A 24,674-nucleotide genomic window follows, 5' to 3' on the forward strand; every position below is an offset into this window, starting at 1 on the left:
TTGGAGGAAAAAAATTATAATTGCATTCTCTATTTGAATCGTAAAAAAAAAAAATTGTGTTTCATGTCCCTTTATGGCTTCTAAAATATTGATCCCATGTTTGTTGTTTTTAGATCCTAGTGCCTGATATTTTATTTTATATTTTAGTGTTGTACATTGTGTAATACTAATAAACTTTTAAACAGGTTTACAGATGGTTATTTTTTGTAGAAAAGCTCTAATAATTTACCCTTTTTATTAACAGGGATCTTCGGAACAACCTAATCAGTTCTATTGAGCCTGGTGCTTTTGGGGGCCTTCTTTCCTTAAAAAGATTGTAAGTAATAATGTTTTGTTCAGTTTTACACGTTAATTCTTTGACGTTTACGGGTATATGGAAATACTCATTTCTCTTGTTAAGTGTATCCAGTCCACGGATCATCCATTACTTGTGGGATATTCTCCTTCCCAACAGGAAGTTGCAAGAGGATCACCCACAGCAGAGCTGCTATATAGCTCCTCCCCTAACTGCCATACCCAGTCATTCTCTTGCAACTCTCAACAAAGATGGAGGTAGTAAGAGGAGAGTGGTGTATTATAGTTAGTTTTTTTTTCTTCAATCAAAAGTTTATTATTTTTAAATGGTACCGGAGTGTACTATTTTATCTCAGGCAGCATTTAGAAGAAGAATCTGCCTGCGTTTTCTATGATCTTAGTAGAAGTAACTAAGATCCACTGCCGTTCTCACATATGTCTGCGGAGTGAGGTAACTTCAGAGGGGGAATGGCGTGCAGGTTATCCTGCAATAAGGTATGTGCAGTTAAAATTTTTCTAGGGATGGAATTTGCTAGAAAATGCTGCTGATACCGGATTAATGTAAGTTAAGCCTAAATACAGTGATTTAATAGCGACTGGTATCGGGCTTATTACCAGAGATACATACTCTTATAAAAGTGCAATATAAAACGTTTGCTGGCATGTTTAATCGTTTTTATATATGCTTGGTGATAAAACTTATTGGGGCCTAGTTCTTTTCCACATGGCTGGCTTGATTTTTGCCTAGAAACAGTTTCCTGAGGCTTTCCACTGTTGTAATATGAGTGGGAGGGGCCTATTTTAGCGCTTTTCTGTGCAGCTAAAATTACAGACAGAGACATTCAGCTTCCCTCAGCAGTTCCCTGCATGATACAGGACATCTCTGAAGGGCTCAAAAGGCTTCAAAAGTCGTGTTTGAGGAAGGTAACAGCCATAGTAGAGCTGTGACAGTTGTGACTGTTTTTAAAAACGTTTTTTTCATTTGTTATTCGGTTTTTGGTATTAAGGGGTTAATCATCCATTTGCAAGTGGGTGCAATGCTCTGCTAATTTGTTACATACACTGTAAAAATTTCGTAAGTGTAACTGCCTTTTTTCAATGTTATTTCAAAATTTGTTTTTCTTAAAGGCGCAGTAACGTTTTTTATATTGCTTGTTAACTTGGTTTAAAGTGTTTTCCAAGCTTGCTAGTCTCATTGCTAGTCTGTACAAACATGTCTGACACAGAGGAAACTACTTGTTCATTATGTTTAAAAGCCATGGTGGAGCCCCATAGGAGAATGTGTACTAAATGTATTGATTTCACCTTAAACAGTAAAGATCAGTCTTTATCTATAAAAGAATTGTCACCAGAGGGTTCTGTCGAGGGGGAAGTTATGCCGACTAACTCTCCCCACGTGTCGGACCCTTTCCCTCCCGCTCAAGGGACTCACGCTAATATGGCGCCAAGTACATCAGGGACGCCCATAGCGATTACTTTGCAGGACATGGCTGCGATCATGGATAATACCCTGTCAGCGGTATTAGCCAGATTGCCTGAATTTAGAGGCAAGCGCGATAGCTCTGGGGTTAGACGAGATACAGAGCGTGTAGATGCTGTAAGAGCCATGTCTGATACTGCGTCACAATATGCAGAACCTGAGGACGGAGAGCTTCAGTCTACATCTCTGACTCGGGGAAACCTGATTCAGATATTTCTAATTTTAAATTTAAGCTTGAGAACCTCTGTGTATTGCTTGGGGAGGTGTTAGCTGCTCTGAATGACTGTGACACAATTGCAGTGCCAGAGAAATTGTGTAGACTGGATAAATACTATGCAGTACCGGTGTGTACTGATGTTTTTCCAATACCTAAAAGGTTTACAGAAATTATTAATAAGGAGTGGGATAGACCCGGTGTGCTGTTTTCCCCCCCTCCTATATTTAGAAAAATGTTTCCAATAGACGCCACTACACGGGACTTATGGCAGACGGTCCCTAAGGTGGAGGGAGCAGTTTCTACTTTAGCAAAGCTTACCACTATCCCGGTTGAGGACAGTTGTGCTTTTTCAGATCCAATGGATAAAAAATTAGAGGGTTACCTTAAGAAAATGTTTATTCAACAAGGTTTTATTTTACAGCCCCTTGCATGCATTGCGCCTGTCACTGCTGTGGCAGCGTTCTGGTTTGAGGCCCTGGAAGAGGCCATCCATGCAGCTCCATTGACTGAAATCATTGACAAGCTTAGAACACTTAAGCTAGCTAACTCATTTGTTTCTGATGCCATTGTTCATTTGACTAAACTAACGGTTAAGAATTCTGGATTCGCCATCCAGGCGCGTAGGGCGCTATGGCTTAAATCCTGGTCAGCTGACGTGACTTTAAAGTCTAAATTACTCAACATTCCTTTCAAGGGGCAGACCTTATTCGGGCCTAGTTTGAAAGAAATTATTGCTGACATTACTGGAGGTAAGGATTATACCCTTCCTCAGGACAGGGCCAAACAGTCTAATTTCCATGCCTTTCCAAATTTCAAGGCAGGTGCAGCATCAACTTCCTCTGCTTCAAAACAAGAAGGAACTTTTGCTCAATCCAAGCAGGCCTGGAAATCTAACCAGTCCTGGAACAAGGGCAAGCAGGCCAGAAAGCCTGCTGCTGCCTCCAAGACAGCATGAAGGAACGGCCCCCTATCCGGCAACGGATCTAGTAGGGGGCAGACTTTCTCTCTTCGCCCAGGCATGGGCAAGAGATGTTCAGGATCCCTGGGCGTTGGAGATCATATCTCAGGGATATCTTCTGGACTTCAAAGTTTCTCCTCCACAAGGGAGATTTCACCTTTCAAGATTATCTGCAAACCAGATAAAGAAAGAGGCATTCCTACGCTACGTGCAAGACCTAGTAATGGGAGTTATCCATCCAGTTCCGCAGACGGAACAAGGACAGGGTTTTTATTCAAATCTGTTTGTGGTTCCCAAAAAAGAGGGAACCTTCAGACCAATTTTGGATCTAAAGATCTTAAACAAATTCCTCAGAGTTCCATCTTTCAAGATGGAAACTATTCGGACCATCTTACCCATGATCCAAGAGGGTCAGTACATGACCACAGTGGACTTAAAGGATGCCTACCTTCACATTCCGATTCACAAGAATCATTATCGGTTCCTAAGGTTTGCCTTTCTAGACAGGCATTACCAATTTGTAGCTCTTCCCTTCGGGTTGGCTACAGCCCCGAGAATTTTTACAAAGGTTCTGGGCTCACTTCTGGCGGTTCTAAGACCGCGAGGCATAGCGGTGGCTCCTTATCTAGACGACATCCTGATATGGGCGTCAAGCTTTCAAATTGCCAAGTCTCATACAGAGATAGTTCTGGCATTTCTGAGGTCGCATGGGTGGAAAGTGAACGAAGAAAAGAGTTCTCTATCTCCTCTCACAAGAGTTTCCTTCCTAGGGACTCTTATAGATTCTGTAGAAATGAAAAATTTACCTGACGGAGTCCAGGTTATCAAAACTTCTAAATGCTTGCCGTGTTCTTCACTCCATTCCGCGCCCTGCGGTGGCTCAGTGCATGGAAGTAATCGGCTTAATGGTAGCGGCGATGGACATAGTGCCATTTGCGCGCCTGTATCTCAGACCGCTGCAATTATGCATGCTCAGTCAATGGAATCGGGATTACACAGATTTGTCCCCTCTACTAAATCTGGATCAGGAAACCAGAGATTCTCTTCTCTGGTGGTTATCTCGGGTCCACCTGTCCAAGGGTATGACCTTTCGCAGGCCAGATTGGACCATTGTAACAACAGATGCCAGCCTTCTAGGTTGGGGTGCAGTCTGGAACTCCCTGAAGGCTCAGGGTTCATGGACTCAGGAGGAGAAACTCCTCCCAATAAATATTCTGGAGTTAAGAGCAATATTCAATGCTCTTCTAGCTTGGCCTCAGTTAGCAACACTGAGGTTCATCAGATTTCAGTTGGACAACATCACGACTGGATGGCGAATCCAGAATTCTTAGCCGTTAGTTTAGTCAAATGAACAATGGCATCAGAAACAAATGAGTTAGCTAGCTTAAGTGTTCTAAGCTTGTCAATGATTTCAGTCAATGGAGCTGTATGGATGGCCTCTTCCAGGGCCTCAAACCAGAACGCTGCCCACAGCAGTGACAGGCGCAATGCATGCAAGGGGCTGTAAAATAAAACCTTGTTGAATAAACATTTTCTTAAGGTAACCCTCCAATTTTTTATCCATTGGATCTGAAAAAGCACAACTGTCCTCAACCGGGATAGTGGTACGCTTTGCTAAAGTAGAAACTGCTCCCTCCACCTTAGGGACCGTCTGCCATAAGTCCCGTGTAGTGGCGTCTATTGGAAACATTTTTCTAAATATAGGAGGGGGGGAAAACGGCACACCGGGTCTATCCAACTCCTTATTAATAATTTCTGTAAACCTTTTAGGTATTGGAAAAACATCAGTACACACCGGCACTGCATAGTATTTATCCAGTCTACACAATTTCTCTGGCACTGCAATTGTGTCACAGTCATTCAGAGCAGCTAACACCTCCCCAAGCAATACACGGAGGTTCTCAAGCTTAAATTTAAAATTAGAAATATCTGAATCAGGTTTCCCCGAGTCAGAGATGCAGACTGAAGCTCTCCGTCCTCAGGTTCTGCATATTGTGACGCAGTATCAGACATGGCTCTTACAGCATCTACACGCTCTGTATCTCGACAATTTTAAAAGTTATGTATTTTTCCACTCCCCCCTGTACCATGTGACAGCCATCAGCCAATCACAAATGCATACACGTACCATGTGACAGCCATCCACAAATGCATACACACTTATTCTTGCACATGATCAGTAGGAAGTGGTGACTCAAAAAGTTTAAATATAAAAAAGCTGTGCACATTGTGTTAATAGACGTAAATTGGAAAGTTGTTTAAAATGGCATGCTTTATCTGAATAATAAAAGTTTAATTTTGATTGAGTGTCCCTTTAAGTACCATTCATAAATAATAGAAAATGTTAGAATAGAATAGTGAAAATAATTACACTGCCATATGTACAAACAATGTTATTATGTATTAAAACCCAGCTCAAATATGTCACTTTATTTAGTTCTGAACTTGTAACAGCTTTGTTCCTTTAAAAAATGTTATCTGCTGAAGAGACATCCTTTATGGTTAACTTCTTAGCTGTACTAAGATTTGCTTGCAAACATTTTTGTTTTGTAGAGACCTTGCCAGCAACAGAATAGGGTGCCTTAACGCCGACACATTCAAAGGACTAACTAATCTGGTCAGATTGTAAGTATGGATGTTTGTTTTTTAGACTAATTGAGGATGTGCTTCACATATCCTATTCAGTAAATAGCTACAAAAATTTCCTTGTGTACATACAACTATTTACATAGTCGGGAATCCAGTTTCTTTCATGTAATTAGCAAGAGTCCATGAGCTAGTGACGTATGGGATATACATTCCTACCAGGAGGGGCAAAGTTTCCCAAACCTCAAAATGCCTACAAATACACCCCTCACCACACCCACAAATCGGTTTTACAAACTTTGCCTCCTATGGAGGTGGTGAAGTAAGTTGTGCTAGATTCTACGTTGATATGCGCTCCGCAGCAGGTTGGAGCCCGGTTTTCCTCTCAGCGTGCAGTGAATGTCAGAGGGATGTGAGGAGAGTATTGCCTATTTGAATGCAATGATCTCCTTCTACGGGGTCTATTTCATAGGTTCTCTGTTATCGGTCGTAGAGATTCATCTCTTACCTCCCTTTTCAGATCGACGATATACTCTTATATATATATATATATATATATATATATATACCATTACCTCTGCTGATTTTCGTTTCAGTACTGGTTTGGCTTTCTACAACATGTAGATGAGTGTCCTGGGGTAAGTAAGTCTTATTTTCTGTGACACTCTAAGCTATGGTTGGGCACTTTTTTATAAAGTTCTAAATATATGTATTCAAACATTTATTTGCCTTGACTCAGGATGTTCAACATTCCTTATTTCAGACAGTCAGTTTCATATTTGGGATAATGCATATGAATAAATCATTTTTTTCTTACCTTAAAATTTGACTTTTTCCCTGTGGGCTGTTAGGCTTGCGGGGGCTGAAAATGCTTCATTTTATTGCGTCATTCTTGGCGCGGACTTTTTTGGCGCAATTTTTTTTTCTGTTTCCGGCGTCATACGTGTCGCCGGAAGTTGCGTCATTTTTGACGTTCTTTTGCGCCAAAAGTGTCGGCGTTCCGGATGTGGCGTAATTTTTGGCGCCAAAAGCATTTAGGCGCCAAATAATGTGGGCGTCTTATTTGGCGCTAAAAAAAATATGGGCGTCACTTTTGTCTCCACATTATTTAAGTCTCATTATTTATTGTTTCTGGTTGCTAGAAGCTTGTTCACTGGCATTTTTTCCGATTCCTGAAACTGTCATTTAAGGAATTTGATTAATTTTGCTTTATATGTTGTTTTTTTCTATTACATATTGCAAGATGTCCCACGTTGAAACTGAGTCAGAAGATACTTCTGGAAAATCGCTGCCTGGTGCTGGAGCTACCAAAGCTAAGTGTATCTGCTGTAAACTTTTGGTAGCTATTCCTCCAGCTGTTGTTTGTATTGAATGTCATGACAAACTTGTTATGCAGATAATATTTCCTTTAGTAAAGTTCCATTACCTGTTGCTGTTCCGTCAACATCTAATGCTCAGAGTGTTCCTGATAGCATAAGAGATTTTGTTTCTAAATCCATTAAGAAGGCTATGTCTGTTATTCCTCCTTCTAGTAAACATAAAAAGTATTTTAAAACTTCTCATTGTTCAGATGAATTTTTAAATGAACATCATCATTCTGATTCTGATAGTGGTTCTTCTGGTTCAGAGGATTCTGTCTCAGAGGTTGATGCTGATAAATCTTCATATTTATTTAAAATGGAATTTATTCGTTCTTTATTTAAAGAAGTCCTAATTACATTAGAAATTGAGGATTCTGGTCCTCTTGATACTAAATCTAAACGTTTAGATAAGGTTTTTAAATCTCCTGTAGTTATTCCAGAAGTTTTTCCTGTTCCTGGTGCTATTTCTGAAGTAATTTCCAGGGAATGGAATAATTTGGGTAATTCATTTACTCCTTCTAAACGTTTTAAGCAATTATATATTAGAGTTTTGGGACAAAATCCCTAAGGTTGATGGGGCTGTCTCTACTCTTGCTAAGCGCACTACTATTCCTACGGCAGATGGTACTTCCTTTAAGGATCCTTTAGATAGGAAAATTGAATCCTTTCTAAGAAAAGCTTATTTGTGTTCAGGTAATCTTCTTAGACCTGCTATATCTTTGGCGGATGTTGCTGCAGCTTCAACTTTTTGGTTGGAATCTTTAGCGCAACAAGTAACAGATCATAATTCTCATAGCATTATTATTCTGCTTCAACATGCTAATAATTTTATTTGTGATGCCATCTTTGATATCATTAGAGTTGATGTCAGGTATATGTCTCTAGCTATTTTAGCTAGAAGAGCTTTATGGCTTAAAACTTGGAATGCTGATATGTCTTCTAAGTCTACTCTGCTTTCCCTTTCTTTCCAGGGTAATAAATTATTTGGTTCTCAGTTGGATTCTATTATCTCAACTGTTACTGGAGGGAAAGGAACTTTTTTACCACAGGATAAAAAGTCTAAAGGTAAATTCAGGTCTAATAATCGTTTTCGTTCCTTTCGTCACAACAAGGAACAAAAGCCTGATCCTTCATCCTCAGGAGCGGTATCAGTTTGGAAACCATCTCCAGTCTGGTAGGGGGCAGATTACATTTTTTCAAAGAAATTTAGATCAATTCCGTTCACAATCTTTGGATTCAGAACATTGTTTCAGAAGGGTACAGAATTGGTTTCAAGATAAGACCTCCTGCAAAGAGATTTTTTCTTTCCCGTGTCCCAGTAAATTCAGCGAAGGCTCAAGCATTTCTGAAAAGTGTTTCAGATCTAGAGTTGGCTGGAGTAATTATGCCAGTTCCAGTTCTGGAACAGGGGCTGGGGTTTTATTCAAATCTCTTCATTGTACCAAAGAAGGAGAATTCCTTCAGACCAGTTCTGGATCTAAAAATATTGAATTGTTATGTAAGGATACCAACATTCAAAATGGTAACTGTAAGGACTATCCTGCCTTTTGTTCAGCAAGGGCATTATATGTCTACAATAGATTTACAGGATGCATATCTGCATATTCCGATTCATCCAGATCACTATCAGTTTCTGAGATTCTCTTTCCTAGACAAGCATTACCAGTTTGTGGCTCTGCCGTTTGGCCTAGCAACAGCTCCAAGAATTTTTACAAAGGTTCTCGGTGCCCTTCTGTCTGTAATCAGAGAACAGGGTATTGTGGTATTTCCTTATTTGGACGATATCTTGGTACTTGCTCAGTCTTCACATTTAGCAGAATCTCATACGAATCGACTTGTGTTGTTTCTTCAAGATCATGGTTGGAGGATCAATTTACTAAAAAGTTCATTGATTCCTCAGACAAGTGTAACCTTTTTGGGTTTCCAGATAGATTCAGTGTCCATGACTCTATCTTTGACAGACAAGAGATGTCTAAAATTGATATCAGCTTGTCGAAACCTTCAGTCACAATCATTCCCTTCGGTAGCCTTATGCATGGAAATTCTAGGTCTTATGACTGCTGCATCGGACGCGATCCCCTTTGCTCGTTTTCACATGCGACCTCTTCAGCTCTGTATGCTGAACCAATGGTGCAGGGATTACACAAAGATATCTCAATTAATATCTTTAAAACCGATTGTACGACACTCTCTGACGTGGTGGACAGATCACCATCGTTTTAGTTCAGGGGGCTTCTTTTGTTCTTCCGACCTGGACTGTAATTTCAACAGATGCAAGTCTTACAGGTTGGGGAGCTGTGTGGGGGTCTCTGACGGCACAAGGGGTTTGGGAATCTCAGGAGATGAGATTACCGATCAATATTTTGGAACTCCGTGCAATTTTCAGAGCTCTTCAGTCTTGGCCTCTTCTAAAGAGAGAATCGTTCATTTGTTTTCAGACAGACAATGTCACATCTGTGGCATACATCAATCATCAAGGAGGGACTCACAGTCCTCTAGCTATGAAAGAAGTATCTCGAATTCTGGTTTGGGCGGAATCCAGCTCCTGTCTAGTTTCTGCGGTCCATATCCCAGGCATAGACAATTGGGAAGCGGATTATCTCAGTCGCCAAACGTTGCATCCGGGCGAATGGTCTCTTCACCCAGAGGTTTTTCTTCAGATTGTTCAAATGTGGGGACTTCCAGAAATAGATCTGATGGCCTCTCATCTAAACAAGAAACTTCCCAGGTATCTGTCCAGATCCAGGGATCCTCAAGCGGAAGCAGTGGATGCATTGTCACTTCCTTGGAAGTATCATCCTGCCTATATCTTTCCGCCTCTAGTTCTTCTTCCAAGAGTGATCTCCAAGATTCTGAAGGAATGCTCGTTTGTTCTGCTGGTAGCTCCAGCATGGCCTCACAGGTTTTGGTATGCAGATCTTGTCCGGATGGCTTCTTGCCAACCGTGGACTCTTCCGTTAAGACCAGACCTTCTGTCGCAAGGTCCTTTTTTCCATCAGGATCTCAAATCCTTAAATTTAAAGGTATGGAGATTGAACGCTTGATTCTTGGTCAAAGAGGTTTCTCTGACTCTGTGATTAATACTATGTTACAGGCTCATAAATCTGTATCTAGGGAGATATATTATAGAGTCTGGAAGACTTATATTTCTTGGTGTCTTTCTCATCATTTTTCCTGGCATTCTTTTTGAATTCCGAGAATTTTACAGTTTCTTCAGGATGGTTTGGATAAAGGTTTGTCTGCAAGTTCCTTGAAAGGACAAATCTCTGCTCTTTCTGTTCTTTTTCACAGAAAGATTGCTAATCTTCCTGATATTCATTGTTTTGTACAAGCTTTGGTTCGTATAAAACCTGTTATTAAGTCAATTTCTCCTCCTTGGAGTTTGAATTTGGTTCTGGGGGCTCTTCAAGCTCCTCCGTTTGAACCTATGCATTCATTGGACATTAAATTACTTTCTTGGAAAGTTTTGTTCCTTTTGGCCATCTCTTCTGCCAGAAGAGTTTCTGAATTATCTGCTCTTTCTTGTGAATCTCCTTTTCTGATTTTTCACCAGGATAAGGCGGTGTTGCGAACTTCTTTTGAATTTTTACCTAAGGTTGTGAATTCCAACAACATTAGTAGAGAAATTGTGGTTCCTTCATTATGTCCTAATCCTAAGAATTCTAAGGAGAAATCATTGCATTCTTTGGATGTAGTTAGAGCTTTGAAATATTATGTTGAAGCTACTAAGACTTTCCGAAAGACTTCTAGTCTATTTATCTTTTCCGGTTCTAGGAAAGGTCAGAAGGCCTCTGCCATTTCTTTGGCATCTTGGTTGAAATCTTTAATTCATCATGCTTATGTCGAGTCGGGTAAGACTCCGCCTCAAAGGATTACAGCTCATTCTACTAGGTCAGTTTCTACTTCCTGGGAGTTTAGGAATGAAGCTTCGGTTGATCAGATTTGCAAAGCAGCAACTTGGTCTTCTTTGCATACTTTTACTAAATTCTTCCATTTTGATGTGTTTTCTTCTTCTGAAGCTGTTTTTGGTAGAAAAGTACTTCAGGCAGCTGTTTCAGTTTGAATCTTTTGCTTATATTTTCAGTTTTTTTCATTATAAAATTTAAATTGTTTTGGGTGTGGATTATTTTTCAGCGGAATTGGCTGTCTTTATTTTATCCCTCCCTCTCTAGTTACTCTTGCGTGGAAAGATCCACATCTTGGGTAGTCATTATCCCATACGTCACTAGCTCATGGACTCTTGCCAATTACATGAAAGAAAACATAATTTATGTAAGAACTTACCTGATAAATTCATTTCTTTCATATTAGCAAGAGTCCATGAGGCCCACCTTTTTTGTGGTGGTTATGATTTTTTTGTATAAAGCACAATTATTCCAATTCCTTATTTTTTATGCTTTCGCACTTTTTTCTTATCACCCCACTTCTTGGCTATTCGTTAAACTGATTTGTGGGTGTGGTGAGGGGTGTATTTGTAGGCATTTTGAGGTTTGGGAAACTTTGCCCCTCCTGGTAGGAATGTATATCCCATACGTCACTAGCTCATGGACTCTTGCTAATATGAAAGAAATGAATTTATCAGGTAAGTTCTTACATAAATTATGTTTTTGCCACTTGGGATGTATGCAGTCATTTTTTTAAGCATAATTCAAAGAAACTGCTCTTCCTATATCATAATCAAGCAAATTATTTCTAGTACTTATGAGTAATACGTTGTTCTTTCTTGTTCTTGAGAGACGTTTGTTGTTGTTTAATTTTAGTAAATTGTACGGAAAAAAAAATCTCCCAAAGCCAGATGGGACTTGGTACATTTTCAAAATGCTGTACCAGTTGTTTCCCCTTAAGGCATTATTTTTATTGTGTGTGTGTGTGTGTGATCTTGAAAATACTTTTCAAAGAATAGTCTCAAAAAGCCTGGAACAAATTTTTAGCAAATGTTGAAGGATCATGTGCCATAATGCAAACAATGCAGCCTTTCTCTGTGCTTCCCTTAACAGTCTTTAGTTAGTTTTAGTGTCGTTCATTTACGTCTATACTGTTGGCTGGTTTGTTTACGATTCATTCAATAAAGCTTTTCAAAATCACAGTGTGACATTATCTACTCTTCTTAGTGGCCTATTTAGATTCAAATTACTGCATACAATAAATCACTTATAATACCCAAATTACTTATTTGTTTATTTTTGCCAATTTCATTATGGTATTTAATTTAATATTGAATAAAAGTATCTAATGTGTTAAAGCAGATAGATGTGATCAAGTTAAATCACAGGACATCTTGAAAAAAGTGGACTACATTTCAGCAACTTAACCCTTCCTTGTCGACAGATCTATTCTGAATTGTTTTACATTTTCACTCTCGAAATTTGTCATGTAGTACATAAGTACAGTATTGTGCATGTAATGATTCAAAGTTTTTTGCTGAAAAAAAATGTAAACTTAAAGGTACAGTAAGACTTTTTCAGTCTTTGAATAAAGGAAAAGGGCACAGACGTAGTGAAGAACTATGTTAAGTTACAAAATATTTACTGTCCCTTTTTAAATCTGAAATTCAAAGGAGTAGTAGATTTTTGTTTGTAATTTCAGTTACTTACATTTTCCCTGACCCCTCTATCATGTGACTGCAATCAGGCAATCACAAATGCACCATACATATGTTTGCATGCAAATCATTGCTATTTCATATAATTTAACTTAAGATAGGATACATTTTTAATATGCTAATGATACGTCTCTTATTTTTAGGAATCTTTCTGGAAATGTATTCTCTTCTTTAGCACAAGACACGTTTTCCAACTTGGTCGCCCTTAAATCTGTGTAAGTACAATTAGCATCATTATTGTCTGTACTGAAATCATTTTTAGCAGTTATTGCATTGAAACATCAATTTTAGTTTCAAACTCCACCACCTACTTATGTTTAAAGGTCGATTAAATACAGTAGAATTGGATAACTATCATGTGCATGATAAAAAGAAAATGTAGTAACACTTACTCTGAATTTCAAATAAGCAGCAGATTGTTTTATGACAAAATGTACCCCTTTAGCCACCCCCTTATATCACATGACAGCCATCAACCAATCACATATTAGAAGTACACACTGTGAACACATGCTCAGTAGGAGCTGATGCCTCAAAAAGTATGTATATAAAAGAGACTGCAAAATTTGATAATAGAAGTAAAAGTCTCTTAAAACTGCATGCACTATATGAATCATGAAAATGTAATTTTAACTTTAGTGTCCTTTTAAGAAGTCCAAATGTTTGCTGTAGTAGACACTGTTAGAGACTGTCATTTTGTTAAGATACTTCAAAACAATGACCATATTGTAATCACCACTATGACCAGTTAGGTACAGTAACTAGCAGGGTTAAGGTTGTGCAGTGTGACAGAAAAAGGGGGCACTATACATTTGATTGTAAACTGTGTTTTTTTTTTTTATTACAGTCCTGTACAATAGTTTATCCCTATAGATTTCAAAGGTGAATTTTGTAGAAAATGAATTAAGCTTTCTCTTGTTAAGTGTATCCAGTCCACGGATCATCCATTACTTGTGGGATATTCTCCTCCTTCCCAACAGGAAGTTGCAAGAGGATCACCCACAGCAGAGCTGCTATATAGCTCCTCCCCTAACTGTCATACCCAGTCATTCTCTTGCAAGCCTCAACCAAGATGGAGGTCGTAAGAGGAGTGTGGTGTTTTATTCTTAGTTTATTCTTCAATCAAAAGTTTGTTATTTTTAAATGGTACCGGAGTGTACTGTTTATCTCAGGCAGTATTTAGAAGAAGAATCTGCCTGCGTTTTCTATGATCTTAGCAGAAGTAACTAAGATCCTTTGCTGTTCTCACATATTCTGAGGACTGAGGTAACTTCAGAGAGGGAATAGCGTGCAGGTTTTCCTGTAATAAGGTATGTGCAGTTAATATTTTTCTAGGGATGGAATTGGCTAGAAAATGCTGCTGATACTGAACTAATGTAAGTAAAGCCTTAAATGCAGTGAGAGCTACTGGTATCAGGCTTATTAATAGAGATACATACTCTTATAAAAATGTAATATAAAACGTTTGCTGGCATGTTTAATCGTTTTTATATATGTTTGGTGATAAAACTTATTGGGGCCTAGTTTTTTTCCACATGGCTGGCTTGAATTCTGCCTAGTAACAGTTTCCTGACTTTCCACTGTTGTAATATAAGTGGGAGGGGTTTTTTTGTGCAGCAAAAATTAGACACAGACATCCAGCTTCTTCCTGCATGATCCAGGATATCTCTGGAGGGCTCAAAAGGCTTCAAAGTCGTTTTTGAGGGAGGTAACAAGCCACAGTAGAGCTGTGGCAGTTGTTGTGACTATTTTAAAAAAAAAAGAAACACAAAAAAAAAAAACATGTTTTTATCAGTTATTATTCTGTGTTTGGTATTAAGGGGTTAATCATCCATTTGCAAGTGGGTGCAATGCTCTGCTAACTTGTTACATACACTGTAAAAATTTTGTTAGTGTAACTGCCTTTTTTCACTGTTATTTCAAATTTTGGCAAAAATTTGTGTTTCTTAAAGGTGCAGTAACGTTTTTTATATTGCTTGTAAACTTGTTTAAAGTGTTTTCCAAGCTTGCTAGTCTCATTGCTAGTCTGTTTAAACATGTCTGACACAGAGGAAACAACTTGTTCATTATGTTTGAAAGCCATGGTGGAGCCCCATAGGAGAATGTGTACTAAATGTATTGATTTCACCTTAAACAGTAAAGATCAGTCTTTAACTATAAAAGAAATATCACCAGAAGATTCTGACTAAGGGGAATTTATGCCGAATAACTCTCCCCACGTGTCAGACCCTTCGCCTCCCGCTCAGGGGATGCATGCTAATATGGCGTCAATTGCATCAGGGACGCCCATAGCGATTACCTTGCAGGACATGGCTGCAATCATGAATAATACCCTGTCAGAGGTATTATCCAGGTTGCCTGAATTAAGAGGCAAGCGCGATTGCTCTGGGGTTAGGAGAAATACAGAGCGCGCAGATGCTGTAAGGGCCATGTCTGATACTTTGTCACAATATGCAGATCATGAGGACGGAGAGCTTCAGTCTGTGGGTGACGTCTCTGATTCGGGGAAACCTGATTCAGAGATTTCTAATTTTAAATTTAAGCTTGAGAACCTCCGTGTATTGCTTGGGGAGGTATTAGCTGCTCTGAATGACTGTAACACAGTTGCAGTACCAGAGAAATTGTGTAGGCTGGATAAATACTATGCGGTGCCGGTGTGTACTGATGTTTTTCCTATACCTAAAAGGCTTACAGAAATTATTAGCAAGGATTGGGATAGACCGGGTGTGCCTTTTTCCCCACCTCCTATATTTAGAAAAATGTTTCCAATAGACGCCACTACACAGGACTTATGGCAGACGGTCCCTAAGGTGGAGGGAGCAGTTTCTACTTTAGCAAAGCGTACCACTATCCCGGTTGAGGACAGTTGTGCTTTTTCAGATCCAATGGATAAAAAATTGGAGGGTTACCTTAAGAAAATGTTTATTCAACAAGGTTTTATTTTACAGCCCCTTGCATGCATTGCGCCTGTCACGGCCGCGGCGGCATTCTGGTTTGAGGCCCTGGAAGAGGCCATCCATACAGCTCCATTGACTGAAATTATTGACAAGCTTAGAACACTTAAGCTAGCTAACTCATTTTTTTCTGATGCCATTGTTCATTTGACTAAACTAACGGCTAAGAATTCCGGATTCGCCATCCAGGCGCGTAGGGCGCTATGGCTTAAATCCTGGTCAGCTGACGTGACTTCGAAGTCTAAATTACTCAACATTCCTTTCAAGGGGCAGACCTTACTCTGGCCTTGTTTGAAGGAAATTATTGCTGACATTACTGGAGGTAAGGGTCATACCCTTCCTCAGGACAGGGCCAAAGCAAAGGCCAAACAGTCTAATTTTCGTGCCTTTTGAAATTTCAAGGCAGGTGCAGCATCAACTTCCTCCGCTTCAAAGCAAGAGGGAACTTTTGCTCAATCTAAGCAGGCCTGGAAACCTAACCAGTCCTGGAACAAAGACAAGCAGGCCAGAAAGCCTGCTGCTGCCTCTAAGACAGCATGAAGGAACGGCCCCCTATCCGGCAACGGATCTAGTAGGGGGCAGACTTTCTCTCTTCGCCCAGGCATGGGCAAGAGATGTTCAAGATCATATCTCAGGGATATCTTCTGGACTTCAAAGCTTCCCCTCCACAAGGGAGATTTCATCTTTCAAGGCTATCTGCAAATCAGATAAAGAAAGAGGCATTCCTACGCTGTGTGCAAGACCTCCTAATTATGGGAGTGATCCATCCAGTTCCGCGGACGGAACAAGGACAGGGTTTTTATTCAAATCTGTTTGTGGTTCCCAAAAAAGAGGGAACCTTCAGACCAATTTTGGATCTAAAGATCTTAAACAAATTCCTCAGAGTTCCATCTTTCAAAATGGAAACTATTCGGACCATCCTACCCATGATCCAAGAGGGTCAGTACATGACCACAGTGGACCTAAAGGATGCCTACCTTCACATACCGATTCACAAAGACCATCATCGGTTTCTAAGGTTTGCTTTTCTAGACAGGCATTACCAATTTGTAGCTCTTCCCTTCGGGTTGGCTACAGCCCCGAGAATCTTTACAAAGGTTCTGGGCTCACTTCTGGCGGTTCTAAGACCGCAAGGAGATAGTTCTGGCATTTCTGAGGTCGCACGGGTGGAAAGTGAACGAGGAAAAGAGTTCTCTATCCCCACTCATAAGAGTCTCCTTCTTAGGGACTCTTATAGATTCTGTAGAAATGAAAATTTACCTGACGGAGTCCAGGTTATCAAAACTTCTAAATGCTTGCCGTGTTCATCACTCCATTCCGCGCCCTTCGGTGGCTCAGTGTATGGAGGTAATCGGCTTAATGGTAGCGGCAATGGACATAGTGCCATTTGCGCGCCTACATCTCAGACCTCTGCAATTATGAATGCTGAGTCAGTGGAATGGGGATTACACAGATTTGTCCCCTCTGCTAAATCTGGATCAAGAGACCAGAGATTCTCTTCTCTGGTGGTTGTCTCGGGTCCACCTGTCCAAGGGTATGACCTTTCGCAGGCCAGATTGGACAATTGTAACAACAGATGCCAGCCTTCTAGGTTGGGGTGCAGTCTGGAACTCCCTGAAGGCACAGGGATCGTGGACTCAGGAGGAGAAACTCCTTCCAATAAATATTCTGGAGTTAAGAGCGATATTAAATGCTCTTCTGACTTGGCCTCAGTTAGCAACACTGAGGTTCATCAGATTTCAGTCGGACAACATCACGACTGTGGCTTACATAAACCATCAAGGGGGAACCAGGAATTCCCTAGCGATGTTAGAAGTCTCAAAAATAATTAGCTGGGCAGAGTGCCACTCTTGCCACCTGTCAGCAATCCATATCCCAGGCGTGGAGAACTGGGAGGCGGATTTTCTAAGTCGTCAGACTTTCTATCCGGGGGAGTGGGAACTCCATCCGGAGGTGTTTGCTCAATTGATTCATCGTTGGGGCAAACCAGAGTTGGATCTCATGGCGTCTCGCCAGAACGCCAAGCTCCCTTGTTACGGATCCAGGTCCAGGGACCCAGATACGACGCTGATAGATGCTCTAGCAGCGCCTTGGTTCTTCAACCTGGCTTATGTGTTTCCACCGTTTCCTCTGCTCTCTCGACTGATTGCCAAAATCAAACAGGAGAGAGCATCAGTGATTCTGATAGCACCTGCGTGGCCACGCAGGACTTGGTATGCAGACCTAGTGGACATGTCATCCTTTCCACCATGGACTCTGCCTCTAAGACAGGACCTTCTGATACAAGGTCCTTTCAATCATCCAAATCTAATTTCTCTGAGACTGACTGCATGGAGATTGAACGCTTGATTCTATCAAAGCGTGGCTTCTCCGAGTCAGTCATTGATACCTTAATACAGGCACGAAAGCCTGTTACCAGGAAAATCTACCACAAGATATGGAGTAAATATCCTTATTGGTGTGAATCCAAGAATTACTCATGGAGTAAGGTTAGGATTCCTAGAATATTGTCTTTTCTCCAAGAGGGCTTGGACAAAGGATTATCAGCTAGTTCCTTAAAGGTACAGATTTCTGCTCTGTCTATTCTTTTGCACAAGCGTCTGGCAGAGGTTCCAGACGTTCAGGCATTTTGCCAGGCTTTGGTTAGAATTAAGCCTGTGTTTAAACCTGTTGCTCCTCCGTGGAGCTTAAACTTGGTTCTTAAAGTTCTTCAAGGAGTTCCGTTTGAACCCCTTCATTCCATTGATATTAAACTTTTATCTTGGAAAGTTCTGTTTTTGATGGCTATTTCCTCGGCTCAGGGAGAGTCTCTGAGCTATCTGCCTTACAATGTGATTCTCCTTATCTGATTTTTCATGCAGATAAGGTAGTTCTGCGTCCCAAACCTGGGTTTTTACCTAAGGTGGTTTCTAACAAGAATATCAATCAAGAGATTGTTGTTCCATCATTGTGTCCTAATCCTTCTTCAAAGAAGGAACGTCTTTTACATAATCTGGACGTAGTCCGTGCCTTGAAGTTTTACTTACAAGCTACTAAGGATTTTCGTCAAACATCTTCCCTTTTTATCGTTTACTCTGGACAGAGGAGAGGTAAAAAAGCTTCGGCAACCTCTCTGTCCTTTTGGCTTCGGAGCATAATACGCTTAGCCTATGAGACTGCTGGACAGCAGCTCCCTGAAAGGATTACAGCTCATTCTACTAGAGCTGTGGCTTCCACCTGGGCCTTCAAAAATGAGGCCTCTGTTGAACAGATTTGCAAGGCTGCGACTTGGTCTTCGCTTCACACTTTTTCAAAATTTTACAAATTTGATACTTTTGCTTCTTCAGAGGCTGTTTTTGGGAGAAAGGTTCTTCGGGCAGTGGTTCCTTCCACTTAATCCTGCCTTGTCCCTCCCATCATCCGTGTACTTTAGCTTTGGTATTGGTATCCCACAAGTAATGGATGATCCGTGGACTGGATACACTTAACAAGAGAAAACATAATTTATGCTTACCTGATACATTTATTTCTCTTGTAGTGTATCCAGTCCACGGCCCGCCCTGTCCTTTTAAGGCAGGTCTAAATTTTAATTAAACTACAGTCACCACTGCACCCTATGGTTTCTCCTTTCTCTGTTTGTTTTCGGCCGAATGACTGGATATGACAGTTAGGGGAGGAGCTATATAGCAGCTCTGCTGTGGGTGATCCTCTTGCAACTTCCTGTTGGGAAGGAGAATATCCCACAAGTAATGGATGATCCGTGGACTGGATACACTACAAGAGAAATTAATTTATCAGGTAAGCATAAATTATGTTTTTCTAAAGGATTGTGATCTAGCATTAGTGTTCTATGTCCCGTTTAACCCCTTTGCCCAATCGGATATAGATCTACACCATGCGGTACAACACCCAGCGTACCGTGTAACATAGATCTACATCTGACATGCTGGAAGCCCAAGTAGATTCGGTTGTCAAGTGACAAACGAGACTTGACGTTTCTGGACTTCCAGGATCTGCCTTCATATGGTAATGGAGCACAATTAATGCTTCATTACCATATGATGCCAGGTTGCCAGATCATTACAGACAGTGACTCTGTAACGCTCATCCAGTGGTGTCAGTGGGGGTGTCACTGAAAAGGGCATTGCCCTTAAAGGGACAGTAAACACCAGAATTTTTGTTTTTTTTAAAGGTAGATAATCCCTTTATTACCCATTCCCCAATTTTGCATAACCAACACAGTTATAATAATATACCGATTACCTTGTATCTATGCCTCTGCAAACTGCCCCCTTATTTTAGTTCTTTTGACAGACTTGCATTTTTAGCCAATCAGTGCTGGCTCCTAGGAGCTTCACGTGCCTGAACTCAATGTTATATATATGAAACACATGAACTAACGCCCTCTAGTGGTGAAAAACTGTCAAAATGCTTTCAAATTAGAGGCAGTCTTCAAGGTCTAAGAAATTAGCACATGAACCTCCTAGATTTAGCTTTCAACTAAGAATACCAAGAGAACAAAGCAAAATTTGTAATAAAAGTAAATTGGAAAGTTGTTTAAAATTACATGCCCTATTTAAATCATGAAAGTTTTTTTTACTTTACTGTCCCTTTAAAATGGCATTTAGCTTTTTTGCTGCCCAGAAAAAAAAAACCCTAATCTAAAAAAAAAAAAAAAACCACACCCAAAAATACCTAACACTAAACCCACGAAGATATTAATATTAATCCGGGCAGCGGTGCTCCATCTTCATCCCAGCGTTGGTACCTCTTCTTATCTTCATCCAGGCAGCGCTCTTCATCAATCTTCGTTTCTTCTGTTGCCGACATCCTCTTCATGCGGTCACTAGACAATGAATTTTGAAGGCAAGGTACCCCCTTTATATAGGGGCACACGCATTCCCATTGGCTGATTTTCAAATTCAAATCGGCCAATGAAAAAACTTTATGGGGAGCGTAAAGTACTGCAATTTTCTTGCAAGACAGAGCATACATTTTTAATCAGCTTTCCAATTTACTCCTATAGCTAAATTTGTTTCATTATCAGATAAAGCATGCAATTTTAAGATGCCTTTCCTTGTAGTTTTATTTTCAACTTTTTATTTTGGTATCGTTTGTTGAAAAGCATAGCTAAATAATCTTAGGTATGAGCTAGCTGGTGAATGACAACTACACAAACATGCCTCTTATCATTGGCTAACCAGATGTGTTCAGCTAGCTCCCCAAAGACTTTAATGGTGAAATTTGTAGAACAATAATGAGATATCATTTTCTAAAGGATAGTGATTGAACCCCAAAGTTATATTCAAGCAATAGTTAAATAAAATGCATTAGAAGGGTTTTCTTTTTTAACTTTTATGTCTTTTTAAATATTATATAAATTACAAATGATATATTCTGTGTTCCATCTAAACAATTCTATTCTTTCCGCAGAGAATTTCAGACAGACTTTCTTCTTTGTGACTGTAATCTTCTGTGGATGTTTCGATGGATCAAAGAGCGAAATATAACTGTTCGTGAAACTAAATGTGCATTTCCTAAGGTATTACAAGGGCAGCCAATCACAGCAGTGAAGCAAGAACTACTGACCTGTGGTAAGGATCTTCCCAAGAGCAATCTGTTTTATAGGTTTCTTACTTCATTAGCTTATTTTATACATCAGACTTTTCCTTCGGTTTGCTCCCAACAGATTTAAAAATCTTGACCATAACATATTGACTGTCACTAAACTAAAAGGAATATGAAATCCATTTGTTTTTGTTTCATGATTCAGATAGAGCATGCAATTTTAAGCAACTTTCTAATTTACTCCTATTTTTTTTCATTCTCTTTGTATCTTTATTTGAAAAAGCAGGAATGTAAGATTAGGAACTGGCCCATTTTTGGTTCAGCTCCTGAGTAGTGCTTGCTAATGGGTAGTGCCGGCTTCTAAGCTTACATTCTTGCTTTTTCAAATAAAGACACCAAGAGAAAAAAAAAAATCATAATAGGAGTAAATTAGAAAGTTTCTCAAAATTGCATGCTCTATCTGAATCATGAAAGTTTAATTTTGACTGGACTGTTCCTTACATTTACTCTGGAAGCATCTGATCATACCTTCATTCTCCCTTTGTGCCATTCTGTAAGTTTTAGAAACCTAATGTGATATGTCACCAACAAGCCCACCAGCCATATTAGCAGCAAGTCTGCGTCATGTGCTTACACTTATACATCAAGTGATGGCTGCATGAAATGACAATATGCACGTGCACGGAGTCTTCTCACTATGCTAGCAGCAGACCTCATGCAATGACAAAAATAAGCACAAAAGCTGTTATGACTTTTAAAAGAAGTATTTTTGTAGAACTAAATATATTGCAGCAAAAAAAAAACTTTTAATGACATTTCAAATTCTATTTTACTTGTTTTGCTTTGTTAGTTTTTTATTTGTTTATATTTTTATTTGCTTTTAATGTTTTGCCCCTTCAATATCCCAGAATCACCGCTTGAACTGCCGTCTTTTTACATGACCCCATCACATCGCCAGGTTGTCTTTGAAGGGGACAGTCTTCCTTTCCAGTGCATGGCATCTTACATTGATCAGGACATGCAGGTGTTATGGTATCAAGATGGGAAGATTGTGGAAACTGATGAATCTCAGGGTATTTTTGTCCAGAAGAACATGATACACAATTGCTCATTAATTGCAAGGTACACTCACTCTCATGAGTAATAAACGTCAATGTTTTTTTGTGTGCGCGCTAACCCTTATTTTATTTTAGTTCTGCTGCTCTTTTCCTGGCACTTTAAATTGACTTTATTTTCATTACTTTGCCATCTACACTTTAAAGTAACATTACATGTATTATTGTTCTTTATGTGTAAAAGGGAATTTGAAATATTATTACACTTTCATTAAAAATAATAAATAACTGTTGTTCCTGTTCTTACGACGACATATTTTTGTCTCTAAGCTTCTGAGCATATCCATATCCACTAAAAGATTTGTGGGAGTGGTCTCTTCCTAAGAGAGTTTTCCAGCCTTTACAGGGAATTCTGGTTGGCCCAGGGTCTTTTTAAAATGTTTTTAACATTAGCTGTGAGGAAGACAAGCTCAAATGGAAACACTTGATGTATAGCGTAATAACTGTATACAATCGCAACAATATTATAGATTTTATTGCAAAACTAAAATAAGTTTCTTTTTTAGGATTACCTTGGATGTAATGAAAGGGCTCAATGTACTAAGTAAGGGGTCAATTTATCAAGATGCAGCGGACAGGGACGCACATACGTGCCCCTGTCCGCCGCAGCTCACCACTGTCGGGCTGATTTCTGCTGCCGGAATTCAGCATTGCACATGAGCACTATTTTGCGCTTGCATGCAATCCCGCCCCCTGCCCGTGCAGAGCCAATCATGCGCGTTTAGGAGCTGTCAATCTTTCTGGTCAGGTGAGATTGAAATTCGCAACCTAAGCAGTGGCGAATGCTTTGGAAAGCAGCGGTCTGATGACCACTGCTTCATAAATATACAGACTGCAGGTTCTCTTGTGAGAACCTGAAGTCATAGGCAGGCAAAGGGGTTGATAATTCGACCCCTATGAAGCATAAGCTGCTTTAGAGCCCTTGCGGGGGGTAGCAGCTGTAAGTAGCAGCTGTCTTCAGACCACTGCTGCTTACAGTCTCCACCACCTCTGAGATGCGGATTGAAATCACCCCGAATACGCTTGCTCAGGTTGATTGATCGGCCTTTCTCTTTTGCAATTGTTTGCGTGAGAAAAGAGGGCGGCCTTACACACTCAAGAGTGCCCGTTCGATGCAAAGCCGTGCGATCAGGTTCTCAAGTTGAGAACCTTGTCTGTACGACTGTTAGTACATGGGGCCCGAAGTGTACAGCAATTAAAATGGAGAAGGTCTTTGGTATTTTAAGCTATCCACTCCATGGTTTAAAAAAAAAAAAAATACCCTACTATAAAAAAAATAAAGTTTTAAGTTTTTAAAGGGACAGTCTACACCAGAATTTGTATTGTTTTAAAAGATAGGTAATCCCTTTATTACCCATTTCCCTGTTTTGCATAACCAACACAGTTATAATAATATACTTTTAACCTCTGTGATTATCTTGTATCTAAGCCTCTGCAAACTGCCCCTTTTTTCAGTTCTTTTGACAGACTTGCAGTCTAGCCAATCAGTGCCTGCTCCCAGATAACTTCTCGTGCACAAGCACAGTGTTATCTATATGAAATATGTGAACTAACACCCTCTAGTGGTGAAAAACTGTTAAAATGCAATCTGAAAGAGGTGGGCTTCAAGGTCTAAGAAATTAGCATATGAACCTCCTAGGTTAAGCTTTCAACTAAGAATACCAAGAGAACAAAGCAAAATTGGTGATAAAAGTAAATAGGAAAATTGTTTAAAATTACATGCTCTATCTGAATCATGAAAGTTTATTTTGGCCTAGACTGTCCCTTTAAATATTTGCCATTTTTCCCTCCTCATTTAAAGGGACACTGAACCCAAATTTTTTTCTTTCACGATTCAGATAGAGCATGCAATTTTAAGCAACTTTCTAATGTACTACTATTATCATTTTATTTTGGTAATCTTGCTATCTTTATTTGAAAAAGAAGACATCTAAGTTTTTTTTTTTTGGTTTAGTACTCTGGACAGCACTTTTTAATTGGTGGATGAATTTATCCACCAATCAGCAAGGACAACCCAGGTTGTTCACCAAAAATGGGCCGGCATCTACACTTATATTCTTGCATTTTAAGTAAAGATACCAAGAGAATAAAGAAAGTTTGATAATAGGAGTAAATTAGAAAGTTGCTTAAAATTTAATGCTCTATCTGAATTATGAAAGAAAAAAATTGGGTTCAGTGTCCCTTTAACTTTCCCCTGTTGCTTTTAGATTAGTTATTAGTTACAAAATAAGTAATAGAATACTGGATTGATCTAAATATTCAGTTATTCAAAGGGGAATGAAACACAAAAACAGTCTTGATTCAGACAAAACATTAATTTTTTTTCTTTTGTGATTCAGATAGAGCATGCAATTTTAAACAACTTTCTAATTTACTCCTATTATCAATGTCTTTCATGTAATTAGCAAGAGTCCATGAGCTAGTGACGTATGGGATATACATTCCTACCAGGAGGGGCAAAGTTTCCCAAACCTCAAAATGCCTATAAATACACCCCTCACCACACCCACAATTCAGTTTTACAAACTTTGCCTCCGATGGAGGTGGTGAAGTAAGTTTG

General features: G+C 39.6%; 1 protein-coding gene across 1 annotated transcript in view; it reads left to right on the forward strand.

Moving 5' to 3' along the window:
- Positions 1 to 24,674, forward strand: part of ADGRA3 (adhesion G protein-coupled receptor A3) — a 197,882-nt gene that overhangs the window by 107,047 nt on the left and 66,161 nt on the right. Inside the window, exons 3-7 of the mRNA XM_053704094.1 lie at positions 245 to 316; positions 5,503 to 5,574; positions 12,642 to 12,713; positions 20,865 to 21,025; positions 21,908 to 22,121. Coding sequence (XP_053560069.1) covers positions 245 to 316; positions 5,503 to 5,574; positions 12,642 to 12,713; positions 20,865 to 21,025; positions 21,908 to 22,121 — 591 coding nt within the window. The remainder of the gene's footprint in view (positions 1 to 244; positions 317 to 5,502; positions 5,575 to 12,641; positions 12,714 to 20,864; positions 21,026 to 21,907; positions 22,122 to 24,674) is intronic.

Source organism: Bombina bombina, chromosome 2 (genome assembly GCF_027579735.1).
Source record: "Bombina bombina isolate aBomBom1 chromosome 2, aBomBom1.pri, whole genome shotgun sequence".
Lineage (NCBI taxonomy): Eukaryota > Metazoa > Chordata > Amphibia > Anura > Bombinatoridae > Bombina > Bombina bombina.